The following is a 27,339-nucleotide window of genomic DNA, read 5'->3' on the forward strand; positions in this document are numbered from 1 at the left end:
AAAAGTCATTGAAAGTGACACCACACCACACCACACCACACTGATCCCAGAAGGAGGCTTGCTGTTCGTGAAAGTCTTGGTTTCTTCTTCCGAGGGAACCCGGATGACGCCACTCCACGGATTGGGTTTTGCTTTCAGGTTCGGACAAAAACAACCATGTTTCATTCTGGGTAATGATGCCGTCAAAACACTGTTCCCACTCTTCAGTAAAGGTCTTCATGAGACCCTCTCGCACATTCTTCCGCATCGTTTTCATTTCTCATGTCAGAAATCTAGGCACCGAACGTGCACAGATTATTCTGTACTCAAGTGACTGTACCAGTGATACCACACTACCCAATGACAAACGAGTCATTTCAGCAAGCTGTTGTATCATCACACATCTGTCATTTTGGATGATTTGATCAATGGCATCCTTATTCACATCACTCACTGCCGTCGATGGTCTACCTCACCGTGGATTGTCCAGTAGAGAGAAATCACCTTTTAAAACTCTGCAACCACCGCTGGATACTGCTCCGATCCACTGTGTCCTCGCCATAAACAGGGAGCAACTTCCTGTGAATCGATGTGGCAGAGTCATTGTCGGTCTTGAAGAGAAACTCCATCACCGACCTTTGTCGCAACCTGACATCTACTTCACGGTCCATTATGGCTTACCTGTAAATAAAAGAAAATACTTTTATATACCAACTTATATCTAAATGTTCCAAGTATATTCACAAAAGCTTACATTCTCCTCCTGCAAAAAATAAAAAAAATAGAGACGACTGTGCAAAACTTTTTGAACACCCTTTGTAAATCGAATAACTGACGAAGAGGAACTGTGTCACTTTGAGGTAAATATCAATTTATTTCACAGCCTGACTAAAAGATGCGTTCTATCGATTGATAGGACGCATCCTGAAAAAAATCTGTGTGAAATCTTATGGGACTTAACTGCTAAGGTCATCAGTCCCTATGCTTACACACTACTTAACCTAAATCCTAAGGACAAACACACACACACACATGCCCGAGGGAGGACTCGAACCTACGCCGGGGTCATCCGCACAGTCCATGACTACAGGGACGCATCCTGAGGGATCATGTTCAGATGGATGTCGTTCCAGTAGTTATGCACAGATAAAGAGGCTTGCACATAATGAACTAGCACGAAGAGATGCATCAAACTAGTCTTTGGACTGAAAACCACAGCACAGGAGCGTTTATGCAACCTTTCGTCGAGTAATTGATTACGTTTTCCCCAACTTGAATAATCTTCTACATTCGCTTCTAGAAACTTTTTGTCAAATACGTTTGTTTGCAGAAAACCAATAATAAATGGTCTGTGTAAAATGTCTGTTCAGTGCTACAGCCTCCTAATTCTAGCATTATATTGCTTCTGGAATTTACTCTTATATCTCTAAAGCTTTTTCGTCAAGTTTTTTCTCACCTATCACCCTAAAATTTTCTCCAAAACATCTACTACAACTCATTTTATGATAGACCTTCTCGAGTAAGTCAGTTTCATTATATCTTTTAATAAAATTCTGTCTGTGAACAACACTTGCAATGCTTCTGGAAATGTGTTATGGCAAACCATTAACAATAATTAAGAGTAAAAAAGGGTCTAATAGAATTCTGAGAAACTCCATAACCAGGTTTCTTATATCCTGAAAAGTAGTTTGTACCTTCATGAGATAATACAGTCGTATGTCGTCTATCAGAAAGTTGCGATTTAAATTAGTTACAAGAAACTCCTTGTGTCCCATATTTGTATAATTTTCAAAGCGTGAGGTCATGATTGATCAGATCAAAGGCTATAGAAATCGAGAAACAGTCCACAGTTTAATTATTTTTTTCTACAGCTTCAGAATTTTGAAGACTGTCAAGTTTTTCCTGAAATCATTATAAACACTAACCAGTATCTTGTTTTTATTCAAAAAATTGCCGGCCGGAGTGGCCAAGCGGTTCTAGGCGCTACAGTCTGGAACTGCGCGACCGCTACGGTCGCAGGTTCGAATCGTGCCTCGGGCATGGATGTGTGTGATGTCCTTAGGTTAGTTAGGTTTAAGTAGTCCTAAGTTCTAGGGGACTGATGACCTCAGATGTTAAGTCCAATAGTGCTCAGAGCCATTTGAACCATTTTTTTTTTTCAAAAAATTAGATGACTATTTGTTGCTTTCATTTGCTGTCCTTACTGACAAGTGAAGGAAGTGGTAATATCATATTAACAGTAAACAAGAGTCTGATCGTTTTCCCAAGAAAAGTTTAAGTGACTCCATTTCTGCTGCGACAGAACTTATGTGTGTGTGTGTGTGTGTGTGTGTGTGTGTGTGTGTGCGGGGGGAGATGAGTAACAGGGGAAGGGGGGAGACAGGGAGAGAAAGACAGAGAGAACAGGTGCACTACAGAAGCTCTCACCAGACATTCAGAATTAGCACCACACCGCACAAAAGACGACGAACAAGTGAGTAGCAACAATAACTACAACATCTCTCGATGTGTACTGCAAGATAAAGTCTTCTCCCAAATTTCATTTACTTGTGTGATGGCAGGTGAGAGTGAAGTGCAGAAGGCGTGAGAAACAGTGTATGTAATTGCTACCAAAAGATGAACCACATGGGACGAAAGAGGGAAGCACAAGACTTACGCCACTACTACTCTCCGAAAATTATTCATAAATACTAAATCTCTAAGCAAATTCTTCCGACTTCTTTGCAGGTGGTATGGTGTCTAACAATAGAAAGGCATAAAATAAAGCCGATCTGTTCAACTGGACTTTCACAATTAATGTTGTATCAAACGAAACTTCCTGGCAGATTAAAACTGTGTGCCGGACCGAGACTCGAACTTGGGACCTTTGCCTTTCGCGGGCAAGTGCTCTACCAACTGAGCTACCCAAGCACGACTCACGCCCCGTCCTCACAGCGTTACTTCTGCCAGTACCTCGTCTCCTAACTTCCAAACTTTACAGAAGCTCTCCTGCGAACCCTGCAGAACTAGCACTCCTGAAAGAAAGGATATTTCGGAGACATGGCTTAGCCACAGCCTGGGGGATGTTTCCAGAATGAGATTTTCATTCTGCAGCGGAGTGTGCGCTGATATGAAACTTCCTGGCAGATTAAAACTGCAGAGCACTTGCCCGCGAAAGGCAAAGGTCCCGAGTTCGAGTCTCGGTCCGGCATACAGTATTAATCTGCCAGGAAGTTTCATATCAGCGCACACTCCGCTGCAGAGTGAAAATCTCATTCTGTAATGTTGTATCAGTTTGGGCAGTCAAAAAAAAAAAAAAATAAATGCACATGTTATAGTTTTTAGGTTACAATTGAAAAACAACAATGAACTTTGTATATTTCCACAGAAACAAAATCGATATTAAAAGAAGATTAAACATATATGTCTAAATATGATTAGGTAAACAGAAAAAAAATCATTGCGTTTTGGAGATGCGGAGTTAAAAACCCAAGTTTTATTATCAGACGTAGAGAAATCTCTACAGGAGCTTCCAGCTCCATTAAGATGATTAGAAGATGATAAGTACAATACTTCTTGAAACGTAACATACTTGGCTGACTTCTCGGCAACAATTCACCTGTCCTATTTCCCGTTTAACACCATCAGAGGCCTCAGCTATTCAAAACAAGTAGTGTAGTTTTTTGGAGAATAAAACATTAATTAAACCGTTATATAATCACTCCTGAATTTCGCTCTGACAACGATATCCAAAATATAGCGCTCAGTAAGGAACTGAGTGTACATTAGACGTTCAGAAGTGCGTAGAACTAATCTAAACTCATTCTTCTCTTCCACTGAATTCCACTAAGTTAATTACTGTCAGCTGATAGGTTTTTCGAAGGTCTCTTTTCGACTGACGTGTGCTATCATCCACTCGCTGCAGGACCATGGAGCAGATTTCATCGATGCAGCAGCTGTTGTCGGACATGCAGAACACGGCGCAGGCCCTCAGCCGGCAGCTGACAGGGGGCGGCCGCGGTCCGCCACCTACGCAGCCAGTCGGCGTACCCCGGCCGCTCCCCTACGACTCCCCGGGCGGCATGCAGATGCAGCAGCGGCCGATGCCGCCCGCCGACTTCGGGCGTGTTCCGCCCGGCGGCAAAGAGGTGAGTCAACTGCAGCGTGACACAAGTTTTCAAAAAAATGCCTCTGAGCACTATGGGACTCAACAACTGAGGTCATCAGTCCCCTAGAACGTAGAACTACTTAAACCTAACTAACCTAAGGACATCACACACATCCATGCCCGAGGCAGGATTCGAACCTGCGACCGTAGCGGTCACGCGGTTCCAAACTGTAGCGCCTAGAACCGCTTGGCCACACTGGCCGGCACAAGTTTTCACCTACAGTCGCTTAAGTGTTTAACACTTGTCAGCAGATTTAATTGAAACTCTAATAACTGAATCATGACTTGTTAGAAGGACATAAGTCCACTGACACTTTTGAGAAAACTAAAACAAGCAATTTGCCATGAGGTTAAATTGTGTGACTTCAAATGAAACTACTTTAACTGCTGCTACTGTTGTTCTTGTCTATGTTTTTTACAACACTTTTCATTTCAGAAGCAATTTCGTCGTAATTAAAGGTGTTTGTAGTGTATGGACGTAAGTCCATTTAATAAATCGTTCCTTAAAAATTCCAAAAATACGCACATCAAAAGAAGTTTTGCATCAACGCGTTCCCAGAACTCCTGAAGATAGACGTTGACTGTGGATATTGCATCACAGACACAGTCTCTTTGACTGTTCAGAGATCTCACTAAACCTGCCCAAAGATGTAAACAACCATGCATGAACAACGCCTATTAGACGGAGGGAGTCCGAGAGCCCATCAGCTCCAGTCATTCTACAAGGAAGGAGATACACAGCTCGTGTTGTCTGTACTTCAACCATACCTAGACGGTCAATAACGCGGTTCGATCGCGTCCGCAATTGTTAGTTTGTGCAAGGAAGGGCTGTCAACAAGAGATGTCTCCAGGCGTCTCGGAGTGAACCAAAGCGATGTTGTTCGGACATAGAAGAGATACAGAGAGACAGGAACTGTCGATGACATGCCTCGCTCAGGCCGCCCAAGGGCTACTACTGCATTGGATGACCGCTACCTACGGAATATGGCTCGGAGGAACCCTGACAGCAACGCCACCATATTGGATAATCCTTTTCGTGCAGAGACAGGATGTCGTGTTACGACTCAAACTGTGCGCAATAGGCTGCATGATACGCAACTTCACTCCCTACGTCCATCGCTAGGTCCATCTTTGCAACCAAGACACCACGCAGCGCGGTACAGATGGGCCCAACAACATGCCGAATGGATCTCACAGGATTGGCATCAGGTTCAGGATTGGCATCACGTTCTCTTCACCGTTGAGTGTCGCATATGCCTTCAACCAGACAATCGTCGGAAAGACAATCGTCGGAGACGTGTTTGGAGGCAACCCAGTCAACGCCTTAGACACACTGTGCAGCGAGTGCAGCAAGGTGAAGGTTCCCCGCTATTTTGTGGTGGCCGACGTACGCCGCTGGTGATCATGGAAGACGCCGTAACGCTGTACGATACGTGAATGCCATCCTCCGACCGATAGTGCAACCATATCGGGAGCATATTGGCGAGACATTCGTCTTCATGGACGACAATCTCCCCCCCCCCCCCCCCCAATCTTGTGAATGACTTCCTTCAGGATAACGACATCGCTCGACTAGAGTGGCCAGCATGTTCTCCAGACATGAACCCCGTCGAATAAGCAGGGGATAGATTTAAAAGGGCTGTTTATGGACGAAATGACCCACCAGTCACTCTGAGGGATCTACGCCGAATTGCCGTTGAGGAGAGGGACAATCTGGACCAACAGTGCCTTGATGAACTTATGGATAGTATGCCACGCCGAATACAGGCATGCATCAATGCAAGAGGACGTGTTACTGGGTATTGAAGGTACTGGTGTGTTCGGCAATCTGGATCACCAGCCTGAATTTCTCGCTGTATGGTGGTACAACATGCACTGTTTGGCTTTCATGAGCAATAAAAAGGGCGGAAATGATGTTTATGTTGATCTCCATTCCAATTTTCTGCACAGGTTCCAGAACTCTCGGAACCGAGGTCATGCAAAATTTTTTTGATGTTTGTAGTATTTTGTATCGGTTTCATACATCTGAAAACATTATTGCTTAAACTGAATAGTGGCTTATTACATTTTCCTCAGTTACAGCTAAATTCATGTAAAACAGTTTCTCTCCTTAATTTTTGCAGGTGTCTAAATTATTCCAGAAGTAATATTTAATACTTTTAGAGCATTAGACACATAACAAACGAAATTTAAACCGTGGTCCTTAAGCCTGGCGCTGAGTCAGTGATTTTACAAACACTGATTTAACAAGGTTCTTTAGTCCTCTTCACTAACGTCACCTGCTCTGGCCGTGTTTTTCCAGTGAACATGGGGAATATATGACAGTACTTGCTGAATATCCGCTACTTTATTGGTTCAGTGGGGACGCTGCCTTCGGGATATGGTAACGTGTTAGGAAAAGCTACACCATTCATATTATTAGGCCGTGGAAGCCTAAATGTATGACATACAGAGCTGCGTATGTAGGGTGAAGTCACTGCACGTCATTTCACATCTGTAGAGTACTTAAATTCCATATTGTCACAAGGCTTAAATGTAACTGATTCAGACTAGTCCAGTATTAAGTCCTGGACCTAAGTCTCACTGACACTACATGAAAAGATTGAGGCCTTGGTGTTTGGCCAAGGATTGATTGGATTAAAGTCCTGTTAACAGTACCGTACGTATTTGTGTTCAAGATCTCGACAACATACTTTACCAAAGAAAAAAAGGTAAAACTGGACTTAAGCCATTTTAACAAGTCATGATTCAATTAGAGAAGGGAAAGACCGAACTGTACTTTCTGTGAAGAAATTTTTAATAGCCGCTATCGCGTCAATGCTATTTATTCCTGATGACTAATTTCAACAGCTAACATCGTCGTCTTCTGTCTTCAATAAACTTGTTATATGTCCTATTCCCTCATGATTGTATCATACATGCCATGTTGACCTTATAGTGGATAGTATGTAGCATATTCCACACAGGTTTGTTAAAAATAAAAACGTATTTGTCACAAATAAAAATAGCATAATTAAAAAGTATCTTTTGCAACTACGGATATCTACACACGTAACATTCTACTACCATTTATTACATTCCTCACCACGCGGTCCATCATACAGGGATAATTATTTATAACATTTTGCATTTCAAAGTTTTCAAATGTTCAGTTCAAACAGTTATTTATTATCTCTGCGTGAGCTGAACGAAACAACTACCCACCACAACTACCCGTAATGTGGTCTCACTGAATACTCTCTCAGAGAACTAAGTCGTACAGAGACGCATTCAATATAGTATTTTATTTATGTATTTTACCTGATCTCATTAGACCATCAGGCCTCCCCGCACATGGAACAGGGTTTCAGACATACCATACCATTTTTGCACTATAGTTTTCTAAGAAATAACAATTTTAATATGACAAATAGTATTAAAAGGATCTTAGTGTCTGAAGTGACAAAAAAGTGACAAAAAATACTGACTATGGACTGTTGAAGTTAATACTGGCAGTACTTGTGCTGCTGTAGCTGCTGCCACTAATAATGAAAATAGTAATTGTAATGACAATAATAATAATAGCGCCAGATGCAAAAACAATTTTTAGGTGTAGAAGATAGATGTTTTCTGATACTGCGAGTTCTGGGGATAGGAAATTTAAGGATACTGTACAAGCTAAGAATACTGGTAAAAGAGAAAGATCTGGTTGGAAAGTATGATCTACAAGGCTAATACTGAAAGTTACAAACTATTAATATAATCGTAGTATTGATTTAAGACAGTTAATTTTCGATTTATCGTTTCACAACAAATGTTTATAGTTGAGATTTCACGTAAAGTAATTTGACAATCCCTGTCATTGCAGTGTCTTACCTATTATTGCCTAATTTCAGTATAACTACTGTAAATATTGAAATTAAATGCCTGATATAGGAAAACAAATAAGTTCATTTATATTAGTTAATAAATGAAAATAATTTCCTCCTCCACTCATATAAATGTGCATTAAAAGTTGTCAGAACAGTGACACCCTTTAATGACTGATACGATCCCCCAAGTAACATCATCATATAATGAACTGTTCGATACCTTGATTATATTACAGAACGTTCATGTCGCATCTTTTCCCTGAGGGCATAGTAGAGATTGGTACACATGATTTACGTCTTTGAATGTTGAAAACAAGCACAAGTTAACACGAAAATGGGCTCTTTTGGATTTGGCCGTGGCAAACATATGTTGCTGGGTGTACAGTAGAAAATTAACCATGAACTACGATGGATATCACCATTTACACAGTCCAAAAAGGAAAATGTACTGCCTGAACCGTTGGTTCCATATACATTAACTACTTGTTCTAGACAAAAATTTCCTCATCTGATTTAGCTACCTGTAGCTACAAATCAGTCCTCCGATCAATCGCAGAGATGATCATAGAGGTTTTTTTGTCATATTTTCAGATAGGTAATACACATCGGCATGTCTGACTTTACAGCAAACCTTCGGCATATCTGAATGATTCGTACTCTTTGACATATACTGCAGTATACCTGACTTGCACTATCTTCATGTAGCCTTGCTACTGGTCGTGACCATAGCGCATTGTCCACTATCAAGTAAAGCATTGTTGTCAGTACGCATTGGTTGCACTCGCGTCTACCTGGCGACTTGGTACACATGGAACAAGGTTGCCGGTCATGAGTTATACTAAGGCTATTGTCTGCTGTTTTTTTTTTATTTCTGTAGGTTCTCATAAGATGTTTTCTGTTCGACGATGAATGTATAGATGAACGTCTACTCCATGGAGCGACTTCTATTGCTGCTAATTTTGTGCTGTAGATCTCCTAATAAAACGCAGTGTTTGGCTTACTTTCCCTATCTCTCCTGATCCTTCCGGGACATAATAGAGTAGGAGCGAAATTTTTGTAAGGGCTCTACCACCACATGGTCTTCTGGCTTGCGGATGGTTCCCTAAATGAACTATAAAAACTGAAATTGTATATTAGATTCTCGTTGACTTAAAAGGTCTACAGTTGAGTGCCACGTGGGAGTCAGCTTCACCAGACTAAAACCAACAAGCAGACGTAGTGAGAACAATGCGACACATGACAACGGACTAGGCACCAGTTGCATCACACCTGGCAATACGACCACAGGAGAGCAGTACGTGAACGTCAACGCCCCCCTTCCCCCTCTCCCACCCCAATCACGCACGTGCGCTTGCGCGGACACACCATACTTTCATCAGGGACAATATTGTCCAGGAAAGCAAATTAAAAATAGTTCCAACCGGCCAAGGTTTTCTGGAGGTTTCTCTCGGTTATCAGGCAGAGGAAGCATAGAATCACTTTAAAATTAATTCTTAAGCATTCCAATCTCTTATTTTCCCACGATGGTAATTTCTCTTCCGAAGGCCGGGGTCAAAAAAATTTTTGGCATTTGGAGGAGAATGTTGGTGATTGAAATTCTGTGAAAAGATCACGCTCCATAGAAAAACATCTTCGTTTTAATGACTGCCACCTAAATTGATTATCATATCCGTGATACCCTTTCTCCTATTTCGCAATAATATAAAACGGCCGCCTTCGTTGACCTTTCTCGATATTCTCCGTAAATCGTATCTGGTAAGGATCCCTACTGCACTCCAGTACTCCGGAAAACTATTTTGCGGGTTGTTTCTGTAGTAGATGCGCTGCACTTCGAAGTGTTCTGCCAATAAAACGCTGTCTTTGGCTTTCTTTCCTCACAGTATATGGTGGTTCCAGTTTAAGTTGTTCGTACTTCAAATCCATGGGTATTTGGCTGAATCGACAATCTTTAAATTTGTTGATTTATAGTGCAACCTAAATTTAACGAATTTTTCTAGTACTCATCTGGAGGACCAACAACGTTTTAGTGTTCGGGGTCAGTTGCCACTGCAGATAACTTGTCTAAATAATTTTGCAATTCGTTTTGGTTTTCTGATTATAAGGACCCCACACTCCGATTAGTTAAGCCACTTGACTATGTGATCGCGAACCTAAGTATTTCAGTAACAAGGTGTGTGAATCGCTGCTGAAAGTGGCAATGACAACTCAGTAAACTACAATATTGTTGGTACTGAATAATTAATGAGTAAAATGATTATAATAGGTTCTGATGTAACATGGAAGAAAATATTTAGTTGCTTGAATCGACGTTGGATAGATTTAAAATGATACGATCACTGGTCTACTTGGACGAACTTCATTACAGAACTAGTAGATTACAGCTGTAGCGTACATGATCTCTGATCCCGTATGCAGCTGGATATGTATTTCGTATCAAGCCTGCTACGCAAATATTTCCTATAATTACTGAAATTAGAAGGCCCGAATCACTTTGCTGAATAATTGTGACAGAACACACGTAATGTAATAAAACATACTGTGATTGCTGTAAGTCTGAAAGGACCTTGAACATGACAATACGTACGTGTCGCAGCACACTAACACTTTCACAAATTTATTTTTACATGAGTTACTCAGATCAAAAAAATAAAACTTTCAAACTACTGAAACCCATTATAACACAACTGTTGAAACAACGCTGAAGTACTGCACACCAGGCGATAAACACACAATTATATTAAAATATAAACAAATTTCTTTCAATATCTGTCTAGTGCAAACATTTAGATTAAATAAAATGAAATAATTACTTTCAAATAAAAGAATACTAGTCTTGTTACTTTGGAACCTGTCTGTTACTTAATTTAGATTGTGTCAAAATTTTTCAAAGGAATCAAGTTTCATAATTATATTGGCTTTCGTTTCGTTTTCAAGACATTTGTTCACGCCAGTATCAATCTTGGAATCAGGAACCTATTCCAGGTAATAATAAGTTAAGTCAGTAATTTAGTCTACCGCACACAATCTATACTAATACAAAACACTGTATCAGTGTAGCCCAACCTGGAAATAATTACCTCCTCAGGAGTGAAATGTAATTTTCTGAGGGAAAAAACAAAAAGAGTCTGATTGTGTTTCTGTCCCCGACCTAAATTATTTCCAAAAAGTAATTATTATTATCACTATTTTGTAAGATTTTAATACTGCTTAAAATACATATGAGCATCCTTCCCCACACAGTGCACCTCCTACACACCCACGTACCTTAAACTTCGTACTATGCATGAATCAAATATGTTTAATTATCTTGTGAAAATGTCTTCTCTGAGCTGAAGAAAGTTCCCACAGTAGACCATAAATTCCTTCATTATTCAGTTCGCAACAATAAACGAACTAATTAACAACACACATACTAACAGTATGGAAGAAAATAAATTTTATTATATGGATTTTAAAGGTACACTTTTAAGCTATTTTTCTACATAATCGCCATTCAAATTGAGGTACTTATCATACCGTGGGACAATTTTTTTCAATATCGTATCTGTAGAAATCTGCCGCATGCGATTGCTGCAACCATTGGTTTACATCAGCATGCAGTTCTGCGCCAGTGTCAAAGCGGTGTGTAGCAAGCCATGTCTTTATTGCTGGGAAGAGTTGGCAGCCGGTTGGCGCCAAACCCGGGCTGTAAGGTGGATGATCAAACACCTCCCATTCAAAGCCTCGTAGGAGCTCTCTGGTACGATTGGCCGTATCTGGACGTGCGCTGCGTTTTCCACCACGCTTGCTTTAATATCGACCACCATAACTTTGTCAGTTTGACAATGCCTCTCTGAGTTAATTGTTGTGTCACGTTCAAGGAACTCAGTGAGAATCACTCTCTTAGAGTCTAAAAACACGTTAGCTATGATCTTTCTTACTTACAGTTTCAAACACTTCCTTGGTTTCTTGGGAGAACTTGTGTGTCCCCATTCCATCGGCTGCTTTTTTCTTTCACAATCAAGATGCTTCACCCAAGTCTCGCCCCAATTTAAGACACGATCGATAACTACGTTACCATTTTTCTTTTAATCATCTAGGAAGGTCCCTGTTGCAGCAGGTCTCTGTTTTATTGTGGTCTTCTGTTAGGATTTTGGGAACCCATTCGGCCCAAAATTTGTGGTTACCTAATTTCATGCACCAAACTCCGTGAAATTTGGGTAATATGTTCCGAAGTTCGCCGGCCGGTGTGGGCAAGCGGTTAAAGGCGCTTCAGTCTGGAACCGCGCGACCGCTATGGTCGCAGGTTCGAATCCTGCCTCGGGCATGGATGTGTGTGATGTCCTTAGGTTAGTTAGGTTTAAGTAGTTCTAAGTCTAGGGGATTGATGACCTCAGATGTTAAGTCGCGTAGTGCTCAGAGCCATTTGAACCACTTGTATAAGTACCTGCACTTGGGTTTCAGGCTGGATCCTCCAGAGGTGCAACTCCAAAACATGGATTGCCTTGGCAATTCTGTTCGTGTGTAATGGAGAATTTAAAGTAGACTGGGGAAGCAGTCAGAATTTGGATCGACGATGGAGGCGTGCCAGGGTAATCCGTTCAGTTGTGCGAACTGCTGTGGCAAGGTGGCTTAGTGATTCAAGTGGCTCTGAACACTATGTGACTTAACATCTGAGGTCATCAGTCCCCTAGAACTTAGAACTACTTAAACCTAGCTAACCTAAGGACATAACACACATCCAAGCCCGAGGCAGGATTCGAACCTGCGACCGTAGCAGCAGCGCCGTTCCGGACTGAAGCGCCTAGAACCGCTCGGCCACAGTGGATTAGTGGCTAACGCGCCTGCCTAATATACAGGAGACCTGATTCGATTCCCGGTATTGGTGCTAGTTTTCACTTTTAGTGTTTAGTGTTTTCTTTCGTGACCACTGCAGCCTATGAATATCAGTCTTGTGAGATTGTCACAAGCTGTTAACTCGCGCCTCCCCCCTTTACAAACCTGCTACGGCTCAAACCTGTTGCTGAACGACACGTGCAGGGGCCAAATTCTCCCTGCATCACTGTGCATGCCCGCGCTCTCCAAAATTCAGAGTAATTGTTAGGAAAAACAATAGTCCTACATTAATATTATAAGCATGGATTTTTTTTTAATTGAGGTGATCTTCATCAAAAATGATCAGGAAAAGTGAAATATCACTGTTACTTTATATTCTAGGTATAAAAAAATTGCATAACCGAAACTGTTTTGTGCCATTACATGATGACTTTACTAGATGTAAAACTAAGGAATCATCTGGTAACAGTGTAAGAAGACTGCGCAGATTTTCTTCTAAATGGTTTCTGTAGGTTAGAAACAGCGCTGTGGCTATAACGCTTTCATGGGGAATCCCAGACATAATTTCGGTTTCGCTAGATGCCTTCCCATCAATTACTACGAATTGTGACTATTCTGACCGCTGGAATGGGAATCCTTGCCAAATATTCCCAATTGGGAACTCCTCTGCCCAACTCCCAGTGTACTGGGATTTGGCTGAAAAGAGCCGAGTGTGCTGTGTAGCGGAAAGAGAGGGAGAGAGAAAGAAGGAAAAAAAGGAAACCACGCGATCAGGCCCTTGAAACCACGAGATAGTCGACCGACTGCAGCGACATCCACAGTCATTCTTCATCAGATGCGGTAAAGAGGTTCATGGGATCAGCACACTGCACTTCTGGTCGTTGTCGACGTTTCTACTTTGGAGCCGCTACCTCTCGAACAGGTAGCTGATCAGTTGACATCATGAGGTGGAGTGCATCCTTGTCCAGTCCTCCCACAAAGGAAAACTCCTTAGCAGTACCGGGAATCGAACTCCGGTCTCCCTGCATGTCTGTAATGTCGCCTACTCTGCTCTGGAGGCGGACCTAATGTATTCTAGACCGAAAATTTGTAGGGTTTGACTTAGTCAAGGCAGCTGGTGGTCCGAGAGTATTAAATTCTGTTATCGAAATACTGTAACCGGACGTTTACAGACTGGTGTATGTTTTTGTGATGTGCTTCCTGTTCTCAATAATGCATATAAATACTGTTTATAGATAACTGTGTAGGTATGACATTTATTGTGAGTCAGACACGTTATGTTGATTTGGCAGGTGTTCTCGGCGCCGGGAGTGGGCATCTACGTGGTGCAGAAGGACGCGTCGGCCATGGGAGGCGGCATGCCATACGACTATATGTCGCCGATGGCCGACCCGCGCTCCATGCAGCCGGCCGCCAGCTGCCCGCAGTGCGACACCATGCTGCCGCTCCCGCCACCAGATTTGTAAGTAGCCTACCTGGCTCTCCAAACATCTTTTCAAGAAAAGTTCAGGTCACCTCACATTTCGTCGAGTAGAAATTGTAGTACAACAGAATATGAAGCTTTAGATACAGGAAGTCTTCAGGACTCCACGAGCACCAGTAGTTATGGAATCTCCATATTTCAAATTCATTCGAGACTGATGGCCGGTATATGATTAACCTTTTTCCTTTATGACGAGGTGCAGGTTTGTTCAGAATTGTAGATTACCTCAGGATATCACAGCTAGTGATCGTGATATGCAGTAATTTAAATGAAGATTGAACATGTTGCCTTACGCTCTGTCAGTGTATGTGGTCTAGCGTTTTTCGTCAATGGCTAATAGCCCAGAGATGTCGGATGGAATGCCAGTCGTCATAATGCTTTTTATGTGGTGGAAAGGTATGGAATGGTGTCAACTTAAGGTCTTGAGACCAACCGAGGAGCTGTTTCAAATTGTAAAAAAGTGATCTGGTGGAAAAAAGTGATATGGAGGATAACCTCAGAAAGTCCATTGAACTATTCTCGAATAATGCTGATGTACATAGTAGGGTCTCAACGTCATAAAATTGTAGCCAATCTCGGGAGTCTTGGGTTTTTGAAATTATGTAACTCTTTTGCAAGCACCATATGCGTCAGGAGCGACCTAAAGTGAATCGACAACATAAAACCAATTGCAAGGAAAGCGAATGCAGAAAAAAGATTCAGTGGAAAATCCTAAGGAAATGTAATTCGTCCACGAAACAGATAGTCCCCTACCCATGCGTGAGTATTTTTCGGTAATCTTGGACCTTTAGCATTAGGATAAATAGAGGAGTTGTAGATGTTCCAAAGATGAGCAATGCACTTCTACACGGATTCATTTAGTAAGCACAAACCTTACAGAGAGATGTTGTGCACCACGGAGAGCGCTGCTGTTAGAACTGCGAGAACATACGGAATTGATCATGAAGTAAAATCAAAGAAATTCGACCTTATACAAAGGTGTACTGAGTCACCGACAGTCGATCTTGAAAAAGCATCATTTGAAAATGGAACAGAAAATAATAAAAATGATAGTGTTATACCAAGTACGTTCCCACACACTGCGGAAAATGACTTGCGTAGTATCAACAGAGTGAATAATAATTTCATCTCATTTTCCACGGAAGAAGAATTTTTGGTTGTCACTATTTCTGAAATTTTAGTTTTTATGAATGTATGAAATATGTGTTCAGAGAGAGATGATATTTATTTGAGCTGGGCTGTTCATCACTGGATGCAGACATGCTTTGTGGACAGTGACCACGAGAGGTTCTAATAGCTGTACCATGTGTTTGGCTGCGCCATAGATTGGCGAATTTGTAGTGGTCAATAGGCCAGAGTAGTGGTCACAATGCTGTATCCTAGTGCACCGTTACAACCACGACTTTATGGGCTACCAAAAATACGCATAGAGGGAGGTCCACTGTGCCCAGTAATAAACAATATAAATTTTTCGATGCATGACATAGCTAAATGCATGGCATAGCTACTAAAACCTCTCATAGGCTCTGCCCACACTACTTCAAGAACTCGACAGAGTTTGTGAAAGTACTTCAAGAGATTCATCTGGACAAGAGTGATCTCCTGGTCAATTTTGATGTCACGTCTCTCTCCCACGACTACTGCTACAAGATCTGTTATCGCGTCCCATACCGTTTAGTGGAATACGTAAGAACACTTAGTGCTTTTAATCAGTTAATCGTACGTACAAATAATTAAGTCAGGAAACAAGCACAGTGACGGCCGTATCTTCTTTCGAGACATGGCCGTCGATTGTGTGCCAACAAAGTCCAGCTTTCAGCATGCAGCAGCACCTACATCTACATCTACATGATTACTCTGCAATTCGCGTTTAAGTGCTTGGGAGAGGGTTCATCGAACCACAATCATACTATCTCTCTACGATTCCACTCCCGAACAGCGCGTGGGAGAAACGAACACCTAAACCTTTCTGTTCGAGCTCTGATTTGTCTTATTTTATTTTGATGATCATTCCTACCTATGTAGGTTGGGCTCAACAAAATATTTTCGCATTCGGAAGAGAAAGTTGGTGGCTGAAATTTCGTAAATAGATCTCGCCGCGACGAAAAACGTCTTTGCTTTAATGACTTTCATCCCAACTCGCGTATCATACCTGCCACACTCTCTCCCCTATTACGTGATAATACAAAACGAGCTGCCCTTTTTTGCACCCTTTCGATGTCCTCCGTCAATCCCACCTGGTAAGGATCCCACACCGCGCAGCAATACTCCAACAGAGGACGAACGAGTGTAGTGTAAGCTGTCTCTTTAGTGGACTTGTTGCATCTTCTAAGTTTCCTGCCAATGAAACGCAACCTTTGGCTCGCCTTCCCCACAATATTATCTATGTGGACTTTCCAACTGAAGTTGTTCGTAATTTTAACACGCAGGTACTTAGTTGAATTGACAGCCTTGAGAATTGTACTATTTATCGAGTAATCGAATTCCAACGGATTTCTTTTGGAACTCATGTGGATCAACTCACACTTTTCGTTATTTAGCGTCAACTGCCACCTGCCACACCATACAGCACTCTTTTCTAAATCGCTTTGCAACTGATACTGGTCTTCGGATGACCTTACAGCATCATCTGCGAACAACCTAAGAGAACTGCTCAGATTGTCACCCAGGTCATTTATATAGATCAGGAACAGCAGAGGTCCCAGGACGCTTTCCTGGGGAACACCTGATATCACTTCAGTTTTACTCGATGATTTGCCGTCTATTACTACGAACTACGACCTTCCTGACAGGAAATCACGAATCCAGTCGCACAACTGAGACGATACCCCATAGGCCCGCAGGTTGATTAGAAGTCGCTTGTGAGGAACGGTGTCAAAAGCTTTCCGGAAATCTAGAAATACGGAATCAACTTGAGATCCCCTGTCGATAGCGGCCATTACTTCGTGCTTTAGCGGCACAGTCGTCGGTAACAGTACCATCGGCACTGTGCAGCGAAGGTATTGACTGCGTTGTACAAGAACGATGTTTTCTGAAACCATGCTGATTGCGTATCAATAGATCGTTCCCTTCGAGGTGATTCATAATGTTTGAATACAGTATATGCTCCAAAACCCTACTGCAAACCGACGTCAATGATATAGGTCTGTAGTTCGATGGATTACTCCTGCTACCCTTCTTAAACACTAGTGCGACCTGCGCAATTTTCCAATCTGTAGGTACAGATCTATCGGTGAGCGAGCGGTTGTATATGATTGCGAAGTAGGGAGCTATTGTATCAGCTTAATCTGAAAGGAACCTAATCGGTATACAATCTGGACCTGCAGACTTGCCCGTTTCAAGCGATTTGAGTTGCTTCGCAACCCCTAAGGTATCTACTTCTAAGAAACTCATGCTAGCAGCTGTTCGTGTTTCAAATTCTGGATCTTCCATTCGTCTTCCCTGGTGAAGGAATTTCGGAAAACTGCGTTCAATAACTCCGCTTTAGCGGCACAGTCGTCGGTAACAGTACCATCGGCACTGTGCGCGAAGGTATTGACTGCGTCTTGCCGCTTGTGTACTTTACATACGACCTACGTTGGAAAACTAGTAGTTGTTGTGATAGCTTCCACTCACACGTGCAACGAACAGAAGCAAACAAACCATACAGTAGTATTCAGCATGATCTACCATAGTTTACACGAATAACGTTACGTACCATATAGCGTAACGCACTTTCGAGACAGGCTGAAACCCCAAAGACATGGAAGTACTTGGGTATAATTGTGGTAGCGTTTAGTCAAGATATTGACGGTTAGCACTTTCCTTTTCGTCAGTGTTGTGGTGCACCTTAGACGGGTGGCGTATGTTTCAGGGGGCAGCGAGATTGGGCCTCCCCGCAGCCTATGGCGGCCAGCCAGTCTCGTGGCGCAGAGGCCTACCAACCCGGGGGCGGAGGACACGTCTGTTGTGGCGGAGGCGGCCAAATGGTTTGTTGTGGGGGTGGCGGAATGAGCTGTTGTGGTGGCGGCAGAGCCCTCTGTTGCGGCGGGGGCGTCAAGATCTCCTGCTGCGGTGGAGGCGTACCAGTCAGCTGTTGTGCAGCTCGAGTAAACACCTGTTGCGGCGGGGGCGGAGGTCCCCAGCATCACCAACAGGCGGGCGGTTACGCACGAATGCCTGACGAGCAAGAGGTGTGTCAGGGCGACTGCACCATCCCCTGTGATAGCACCGCCACTTGCATGGGCCGAACCAGATGAAGGGCAACCTGACGTAGAGCCATTACAACTGTAATTTTTTCAAAAAATTTGTGTGGAGTTTTTGTCCAATGAACCAGTAAAGCAGAAGTTCTCACAAGGTTTTTCAGTGTCCTTTAAAACTAACCTTAAACATCGTAATTGTATCTTTCTCAAAGGTGCTAGTATAAATAGGGTAATCGATGAAACAAGAGAAAAGATACTTGATTTACAAGGCCAATTTTTTTTCAAGCTCCGATCGGTCGCAAAATTCAAACCACAGTGAAAATCCTATTAAGCTCTTTGCATATATGTCGCACAGTGTCTCTAGTATGCCCATCAATCGCGTCATGTCGCAGTTTTCATTTCTGAGAGCATAGCGAGCACTTAAAGTGCCTTGAATAGTAGTGTTACCCGCCAGGTGTGAAGTGCAGCTTGATTTCATGCAGCTCACATAACGCAACGTCTTCATGACAGTACTCAACCGCACACTACAGGAGCAACAAAGATGCTCCTGCAGCGTTTTCAATGGGAAGTGTTTGATCACCTACCATACAGCCCGGAAATGGCTCCCTCTGATTTGCTTCTCTTTGCTCGCATGACCGCTGACAATGAGGACAGTCTTTTGACACAGACAAAGACCTTCAAAGCACCGTATGGAATTGGCGGAGGGTATTGGAAGGTTGGTACCACGCTACGACAAATGTCTAAGTCGGAAAGGCGACTATGTAGAGACGTATCCGAAAGCTATAGCTACAATTCTGATTTTCATTGTGATTCGCATTTCTCGACCGATCGAGGCTTGAAGAAAAAGAGAGAGAGGGAGAAATAGCCCTCATACTACTCGATGAGTTCCATCAGAACCATTGCAGCAACGATTTTATTGACTTCGACCAGTGAGCACGACCTTACCTTTAGAAGTACTGTTTCAACTACCAACGGAATGTAATACATTCAAGTCTACGACTAAATTATATCTACTCATCCAGCTGCGTCTAATCCTCTCCTTTAATTTCACAATTTTGTTCGTCTGTACGTGCCTTAGCACGACGGAGAAATCAAAATATTTGGAACCTGACAGGTCTCGCCGTCACTAAACCATCCCTTTGCCTCAGACATCTATCGACATCAGCATTAACTGAAGTGCATTTCGCGAAACAGAAGCTTAAGTCAACAAACACTATTCTTACTATCATTATTTTGGGACTAAGTGAAGAACTGTATATTAGGATATTGGTTACGAAAATCAAAGTATAGGTCATAAAAGTATGGCTGGTGTTTTCAGAATAACATAATAATCGTGTAAAAACTTACTAGCCATTGAAATTGATGAAACAGACGATCACTGGAGCTTTTAAACTGATTAGCACAACAGTTTCAATCTATATTACTAAAACGCTATCCCAGAACCAGGAACCCGGAAGCTGGTATCAGCTGAAGCGTAGGGGGCAACGAAAAAAAATCTTCAATATTTCACATAATTATTGACCGAATTAAAAAATTTACAATGCTGTTATAATCTCCTCATTAAGAGCTATAATCTTATGCTAAAGGTTTAATGCATTGACGAGTATTACAGTTGGAAACTGTGATTTTACCTTGAGATAGCGTAACTGACGTTGCGCAAACACATGGACATATTGATCAAGCATTTTACACTGAGAGGACTTAGCGACTTGCAACAAACTTTACACATTGTTTCAAATGTTAACGAAACTATTTTCGATAATGTTCCCCACAAAATGGTGAAAGGAGAAAAGTTTATTGCTTATTACATTTTCGCTTTTCATACAGTAAAACGTCAGCATCAGGCATGATATTTAAATTAATTACTTTTTTACTACTAATTATATTCGCAATGAATTTGCATTCAGTATCTACATACATCATTGAGTGTGCCAGAAAAATTATATCATTGTAGGAAACACAGTTCAGGAGATATGACCCGACAAACATTTAGGTGCGTGAAAAAGTATTTTTTGCTTAAAATGACGCACAATAAACCTTTAACATTAGGCATGACGTTATAACTTACTACTTCTGTACTTCTAACTTTATTCGCAACGCACTTTGCATGCGGTATCTACATATATCACTGTGAAAATTATATCGTAGGACGCATACTTCAGGATGGGGCCAACGAGATATACGGGCCCTGCAATGAACTTGGGGAGTCACACTAGCCGGCTTGTAAGCCACACTTCTCGAACGCTCAACATTTAATTGAAAAGGTACCCACTGAAGATCTTAATTTTGGTGTGTGCTTTCCAGGACTTGCATGCAGTTAAACACGCAGTCAAGAATTATTAAATTCGTCTGAAATAGTTACTCGCTCCCCGCCGGAGACATCTGCTGGCACTCTTTAAGACCTGCAGTGAGCCGCACTGGGTAGCCGCGCTGGGTAGCCGCGCTGTTTGAGGCGCCTTGTCACGGTTCGTGCTGCTCCCCTGTCGGAGGTTCGAGTTCTCCCTCGGCCATGGATGTGTATATTGTCCTTAGCGTTAAGTTAGTTTAAGTTACCTTAAGTAGTGTGTAAGCTTAGGGACCGATCACCTCAGCAGTCTCATAAGACCTTCGCGACTGCTACGGTCGCAGGTTCGAATCCTGCCTTGGGCATGGATGTGTGTGATGTCCTTAGATTAGTTAGGTTTAAGTAGTTCTAAGTTCTAGGGGACTGATGACCTCAGATGTTAAGTCCCATAGTGCTCAGAGCCATTTGAACCCATAAGACCTTACCACAAATTTCCAATTTACCTGCAGTGTCACGTGCTCTGACCTACGAGGTCTGTTAAAAGAATTCTGGAACTTTGTCCACAAAACTTTTCTACCCTTACCCTTTCCTACCACGCATCGTCTACTTCAAAATACTCGTCTCTACAATTGATACACCGCACCCAATGCCATTTCCACTTCCGGAAGCAGTCTTGGTACACTTATTGCTGGATCACGCTCGCGCCGTCTGTGAATTTTTTTATCTCGTCTATCGTTGCAAATCTTTGTCCTTTCAACATGGTTTTCAACTTTGAAAATAAAAAAGGTCTGCAGGGGCCAGATCTGGAGAGTATGGTAGATGAGACAGCACAGTGATTTCGTTTTTTGTACAACAGGCACTCACCAACCGGGTGAATGTGCCAGTGCGTTATCGTGATGCAAGACCCATGAGTTGTCTCGTCACATTTCAGGCCGTTTACTTCTCACGTTTCCTCGCGAGCGTCGCAACAAGTTCCGATATTACCATCGATTAACAGTTTGTCCCTGTGGCGCGAATTATGAAACTATCAGCATGATTTTGACATTTGACCTGACTTGACGAGCTTTTTTGGTGTTGGCGAACCATTCTCGACCTTTTGTGAATATTGAACCTTGGTCTCAACATCATAAGCATAGACCCTCGCCTCATCACCAATTATGATTCTCATAAGGAACATCTCGTTCTCATTTGCGCGATGCAAAAGCTCTTCACAGACTACGAGGTTAAGGTCTTTCTGGTCTTGACTCACGAGCAGTTTGACGAACTTGGCGGCAACACGATGCATACTAAAATGCTGCCGAGCGAGGTGGCGCAGTGGTTAGCACACTGGACTCGCATTCGGGAGGACGACGGTTCAATCCCGCGTCCGGCCATCCTGATTTAGGTTTTCCGTGATTTCCCTAAATCGCTCCAGGCAAATGCCGGTATGGTTCCTCTGAAAGGGAACAGCCGACTTCCTTCCCCGTCCTTCCCTAATCCGATGAGAACGATGACCTCGCAGATTGGTCTCTTCCTCCAAACAACCCAACCCACCAAAATGCTGTGTCAGGATTTCATGACATGTTCCAACTGAAATGTTACATTCTTCTGCAGCCTCTCAGACAATCTCCGATTGGCACGCACATTTTTGTTGATGTTCCTGACATGAGCGTCATTGGTAGACTTCATCAGGCCATTTCTAAACCACATGAACCATTCGTAACACCAAGTACGGATTAAGCACTCGTCACCGCAGGCTTCCTGCGTCCTTTGGTGTGTCTCTGTAAATGTTTCCTTGAGTTTCACGAAATTTAATGCAGACGCGTTGCTTCTCTAAACGTGTCTTCACGAAATTCGTGAACTATGCGACAAAACTTCCTAATCAATACGGCACTGAATAATAACTAACAGACATACAACAGTGGAACTTCCGACAGTTACATATTAAACACAGGCCTGTGCAAGAATGTCAACCGCATTTTACTCCAACATAGCATTGGCGCGAAATTATGATTGTTCCGGAATTTTTTGACCAAACTTCGTACGCGCCACGTGGACCTCACTTCAGGACACAGGACGTCACAAACATTGAGACGCATGAGAAACTCGCTTTTGCTTAAAATGGAACGAAAATTCCGCAGTCTACATTTACTCAACAGATTTTAATAATAATTTCAAACTTTTCCTTGGCCTTTTCTCATTTACGTGGTTCAAGGCAAATATTTAACAGTAAACTCATTTGTAATCACACATTTGAGGCAGTTTCGATCATAGGAGTTCGATTCCTTAAGGAATAATGAATTTACTGGTAGTAAGAGAAACTGAATGTCTTTTCACAGAGAGAAGTAATTAATTCCATTAAAGTTTAGAATTTATTTAAACTACTGCCACCTGGCAAATTAGGGAAAGGGTAAGAAGGAAAAGGAAATAAGTCTACATTTTAATGCAGAATTTCTTACAAATTACATCGAGGCACATTACTTCTACAAGTAGCTTACTGCATAAAGCAGGGGTGGCTAAGAATCTGCTCGCAAGCAGTGGCCTAGAATCGAGTGCCACAGCGCTCAGCCTAGCTGCACACTTCCCCCACCTCCACACCTTGTGTGTGAGCGGGGAGAACTGTGAATGCACCTAATTTCAATGGCAATTCAGTCGTACAGTATACGATTTGGTTTAATATTCTACATTTATCAACAACATAGATCACAAACAAAACAAATTTTCAGTATTGTTTAATTATTGGTTGCACACTGAAGACATAATTTTTATCCGGTACAAACTGTCGACATACAAGCAGACGCAGACAGTTTCACAGATTTCCACACTCAGGTTGCCACAGAATCGTGGCTTATTTGGTTTCGTAATCGAAAAAACTTCTTTCATCACATATGTTGAGCGAAATACTGTGACACTTTTGCAACCTCATTATGAAGATGTGTAAACTCTACCTTAAGGAAACAGTGTAGACTCCTGGACAATTTTAGTGTTAAAGGACTTATCTTTGAACATGGAATTACGTTGCACATCGATCATTTGCACGTGCATAGGGGCGCTTTCAGCTGAACCAGCAAACGCTCTTGAAAACAATCTAAGATTGACAATGTCTTGAAATGTTTAGGAAGTTATCGAAGTCTTTCAAGGCCACAATGAATTCTTCAAAACTCGCGTTTTCTTTAACGTTAAGTGAGCTTAGGGAACTGGACTGTGTTTCTCAGAATTTGTCCCTTCAACAAAGTGATTTTCTTTTTAAATACGTCCCAATCAAATCAGAAATAAGTTGTTTTACACTTTGCTATGTGTAAGCAGTATGCAGCAAAGTCCTCTTAAAAATTCGAGGTCTGCAATCCATTCCAGATGTTCTAATTTTCGTTCCTGCACCACTTTTTCCTTCATAAATTCAACAATAGTAGGCTTTAAACCGAAAAATCGTTCCAGGCATGCCTCTTGACCCAACGTACTTTGCAATAATATATAAACCTCCATACTCTTCTTTCAATTCCATCGAAAACTGTTGCATCTAAACACGTTACTTTAAAATAAAAATTACCCACAGCCAACATTATGCACGTTGAATAAAAACATTAGCTTTCAAGTCATTGTAGTAACAAAAATGGTTCAAATGGCTCTGAGCACTATGGGACTTAACAGCTGTGGTCATCAGTCCCCTAGAACTTAGAACTACTTAAACCTAACTAACCTAAGGACATCACACACATCCATGCCCGAGGCAGGATTCGAACCTACGACCGTAACAGTCGCGCGGTTCCGGACTACGCGCCTAGAACCGCGAGACCACCGCGGCCGGCATTGTAGTAACAGGAAACAATTACAGCGACGTCCTGTCGTTCAACCCCAAAGGAATAAATGTAAGTAACTGGCTGTAAAGCGGTGGTCAAAGTAAAGTGATTGGGCCCAAAAAGCAACCTATAAAATAAGGGAATGTCTCAACGCCTGTAAAAATCGGAAGATATCAGACATCCATACACGCCATAAGAACACCGGTTTGACCTGTTCGGGCGTTCAGTTACGGTTCTCCTCCATAATCTTCAGATACTGCATGGAGAAAGCAAGGGCAATATACTCAGTATTTTGGAAGAAATGGAAATTTATTGCTCACTGAAAATTTCCCTGATGAAACACTATTGCACAGACGGATTCACACTATAGAAGCCTTATGGCCAGTTTTGATCGTTTAAATAAGTTATTGATTGTTTCCTAGAAGCATGTTCCTTACGCATTGCCTTTAGATGTCAGAACATTCATCCTTTTGCTTTCCATTCTTCTCAACGGTACACACGACTCTGTCCTTCTGTAACTTTGCGCATGTGCCATTTCGCCATAATAGCGTTCCACCAGTTTAGCTCAGTCTGATTCCGTGATACCTCCCTGAGCAGTCTACAGACGAGGTATTTGGGTTGCTTTGCTTCCTTCATTCTGGTGTGTGATTTCGTAAGGGACCAAACTGCTGAGGTCATCGGTCCCTAGACTTACACACTCCTTAACTAACTTATGCTAAGAACGACACACACACCCATTCCTGAGGGAGGACTCGAACCTCCGGCGGGAGGGGCAGCGCAGTCCGTGACATGACGCCTCAAACCACGCAGCCACTCCGCGCTTCGTCCTTCTTTCTGGTTTCTACTTGATGTAAGGGTACGTTTATTTGACTCTGTTTATTCGGATGTCCTTACAGTATTTGCGATTCTGCGATTTCTTTCGTTTTTCATAGTAACTGCGATAATCCCTTATTTTATAGGGCAATTATATTAACGTGGACCACCACTTATTTTTATTGCTTTGACGATGAACGACAGAACGTGCCTATTGCTGTTTTCCTATATACTACAATGATTTAAAAGATAATGGTTCAAATGGCTCTGAGCACTATGCGACTTAATTTCTGAGTTCGTCAGTCGCCTAGAACTTAGAACTACTTAAACCTAACTAACCTAAGGACATCACACACATCCATGCCCGAGGCAGGATTCGAACCTGCGACCGTAGCGGTCGCTCGGCTCCAGACTGTAGCGCCTAGAACCGAACGTCCACTCTGGCCGGCTAAAAGATAATGAAAGTATACTCTTCTTAGCGGCCTTGTTATGATCACATTTTTAAATTCCGCTTATTCTGAAGAGTAAATATGATATTCTTCCAATGAACAGATCAACTGATGATGTATTTTAAGAATGCGAAACCTGTCGCGACCTTTCAATAAAGGCCTTAAGCTGCCTAAGCGGATGACTTGAATGCTGTTGCAGCTGACAGTGGGATAATGTGTGCGAGTTCAGAAAATTTACTATTCGTACCAAGAATTTCTTCAAGTGCTCCATACCAGCAAATTATTGATGTACAGAACAATGAATTCCGTCTAGAGATCCTTGTAATGTTTAGCTCTTTCATTGTCCACTAAATCTTTTAAGTCTTGCTGCAGGGTATTGCGATGTCGTTTCATAACAAACTTGCAGTAAACGTCTATTATGTGATTACATAATACATTCTGAGAATTCGCATTCATTTTTAAAGCCTGTGACGACAGATCGCTAGAATGCCCCTATTTGTACAAGCAGTCACTGACCCTGTGAATGTCCATCATACCACGAACAAAGACTGAAGGGTAAACAGCACTGTCACTGCAATACTATCGATATGAAGAGGTTTGTGCCAACTTAAAAGTACCGCGTTGTAATACTAAATGAAATGTCGCATCAGGTAGGCGTTCTTGTGAGAAGGACCGAGAAAGGTTGAGGCTCGTGCAGTTTGGCACGCCTTAGTCAGCCCCGGCGTAAACCTTGTAATACAGCACCAGTGTATCCAAGAATAGATCGTATATGTGAGTTAAATAACAGTATTTACATACGTATGTAGAAGATAATCTGGAAATATGAGGGGAGTTCAATAAGTGATACCACATATTTTTTTCTCAGCCAGTTTCGGTTGAAAAAATGTGGATTTTGTTGTCGAACATTGTTGAATATTCTCGCTTCAGCCACTACGGTTTCATGAAGTCCTATACATGTAACCTTCCAAATGGCGTCTATAACAGAGCTGCGTTCCAGCACAGAGCTGCCATTGAGTTTCTTTTCGTGGAAAACTAGAAAATCGCAGATATTCATAGGCGCTTGTAGAACGTCTACCGAGACCTGGCGTTGAACAAAAGCACGGAGAGTCATTGGCCGAGGCGTCTGTCATCATGGTAACGAGTTCGCGCAAACCTGTCTGATGTCCCGCGTGCTGGCCGGCTGCACACAGCTGTAACTCATGCAATGTTGGAACGCGTGGACATTCTCGTTCGGGGTGATCGACTGATCACACTCAAACACCTCGCAGCACAATTGGACATCTCCGTTGGTAGCGCTGACACACTCGTCCACCAGTTAGGGTTCCTCACCGCCTGACAGAAGACTATAAAGTCCAATAAAGGAACATTTGTGCGGAACTGATTGCTCGTTACGAGACTAAACATGACAGTGTTAGTCGAACATCGTCACAGGCGATCAAGCATGGCTTCATCACTTCGAAGCAGAAACGAATTGGCAATCAATGGAGTGGCGCCACACTACCTCTCCTCCAAAGAAAATGATCAAAGCCTCAGCCGGTAAAGTGGTGATGACGGCCTTCTG

The 27,339-nt window shown here is 42.4% G+C and overlaps 1 protein-coding gene across 1 annotated transcript in view; it reads left to right on the top strand.

The window, feature by feature from the left end:
• The window catches only part of LOC126455430 (translation initiation factor IF-2-like), a 193,475-nt gene extending 174,962 nt beyond the window's left edge, over positions 1–18,513 (top strand). Inside the window, exons 4-6 of the mRNA XM_050091182.1 lie at positions 3,884–4,106; positions 14,085–14,254; positions 18,129–18,513. Of these exons, the coding sequence (XP_049947139.1) occupies positions 3,884–4,106; positions 14,085–14,254; positions 18,129–18,513 (778 nt within the window). The remainder of the gene's footprint in view (positions 1–3,883; positions 4,107–14,084; positions 14,255–18,128) is intronic.
• The last annotated feature ends 8,826 nt before the right edge of the window (positions 18,514–27,339 follow it).

This window comes from Schistocerca serialis, chromosome 1 (assembly GCF_023864345.2).
Source record: "Schistocerca serialis cubense isolate TAMUIC-IGC-003099 chromosome 1, iqSchSeri2.2, whole genome shotgun sequence".
Classification (NCBI taxonomy): domain Eukaryota; kingdom Metazoa; phylum Arthropoda; class Insecta; order Orthoptera; family Acrididae; genus Schistocerca; species Schistocerca serialis.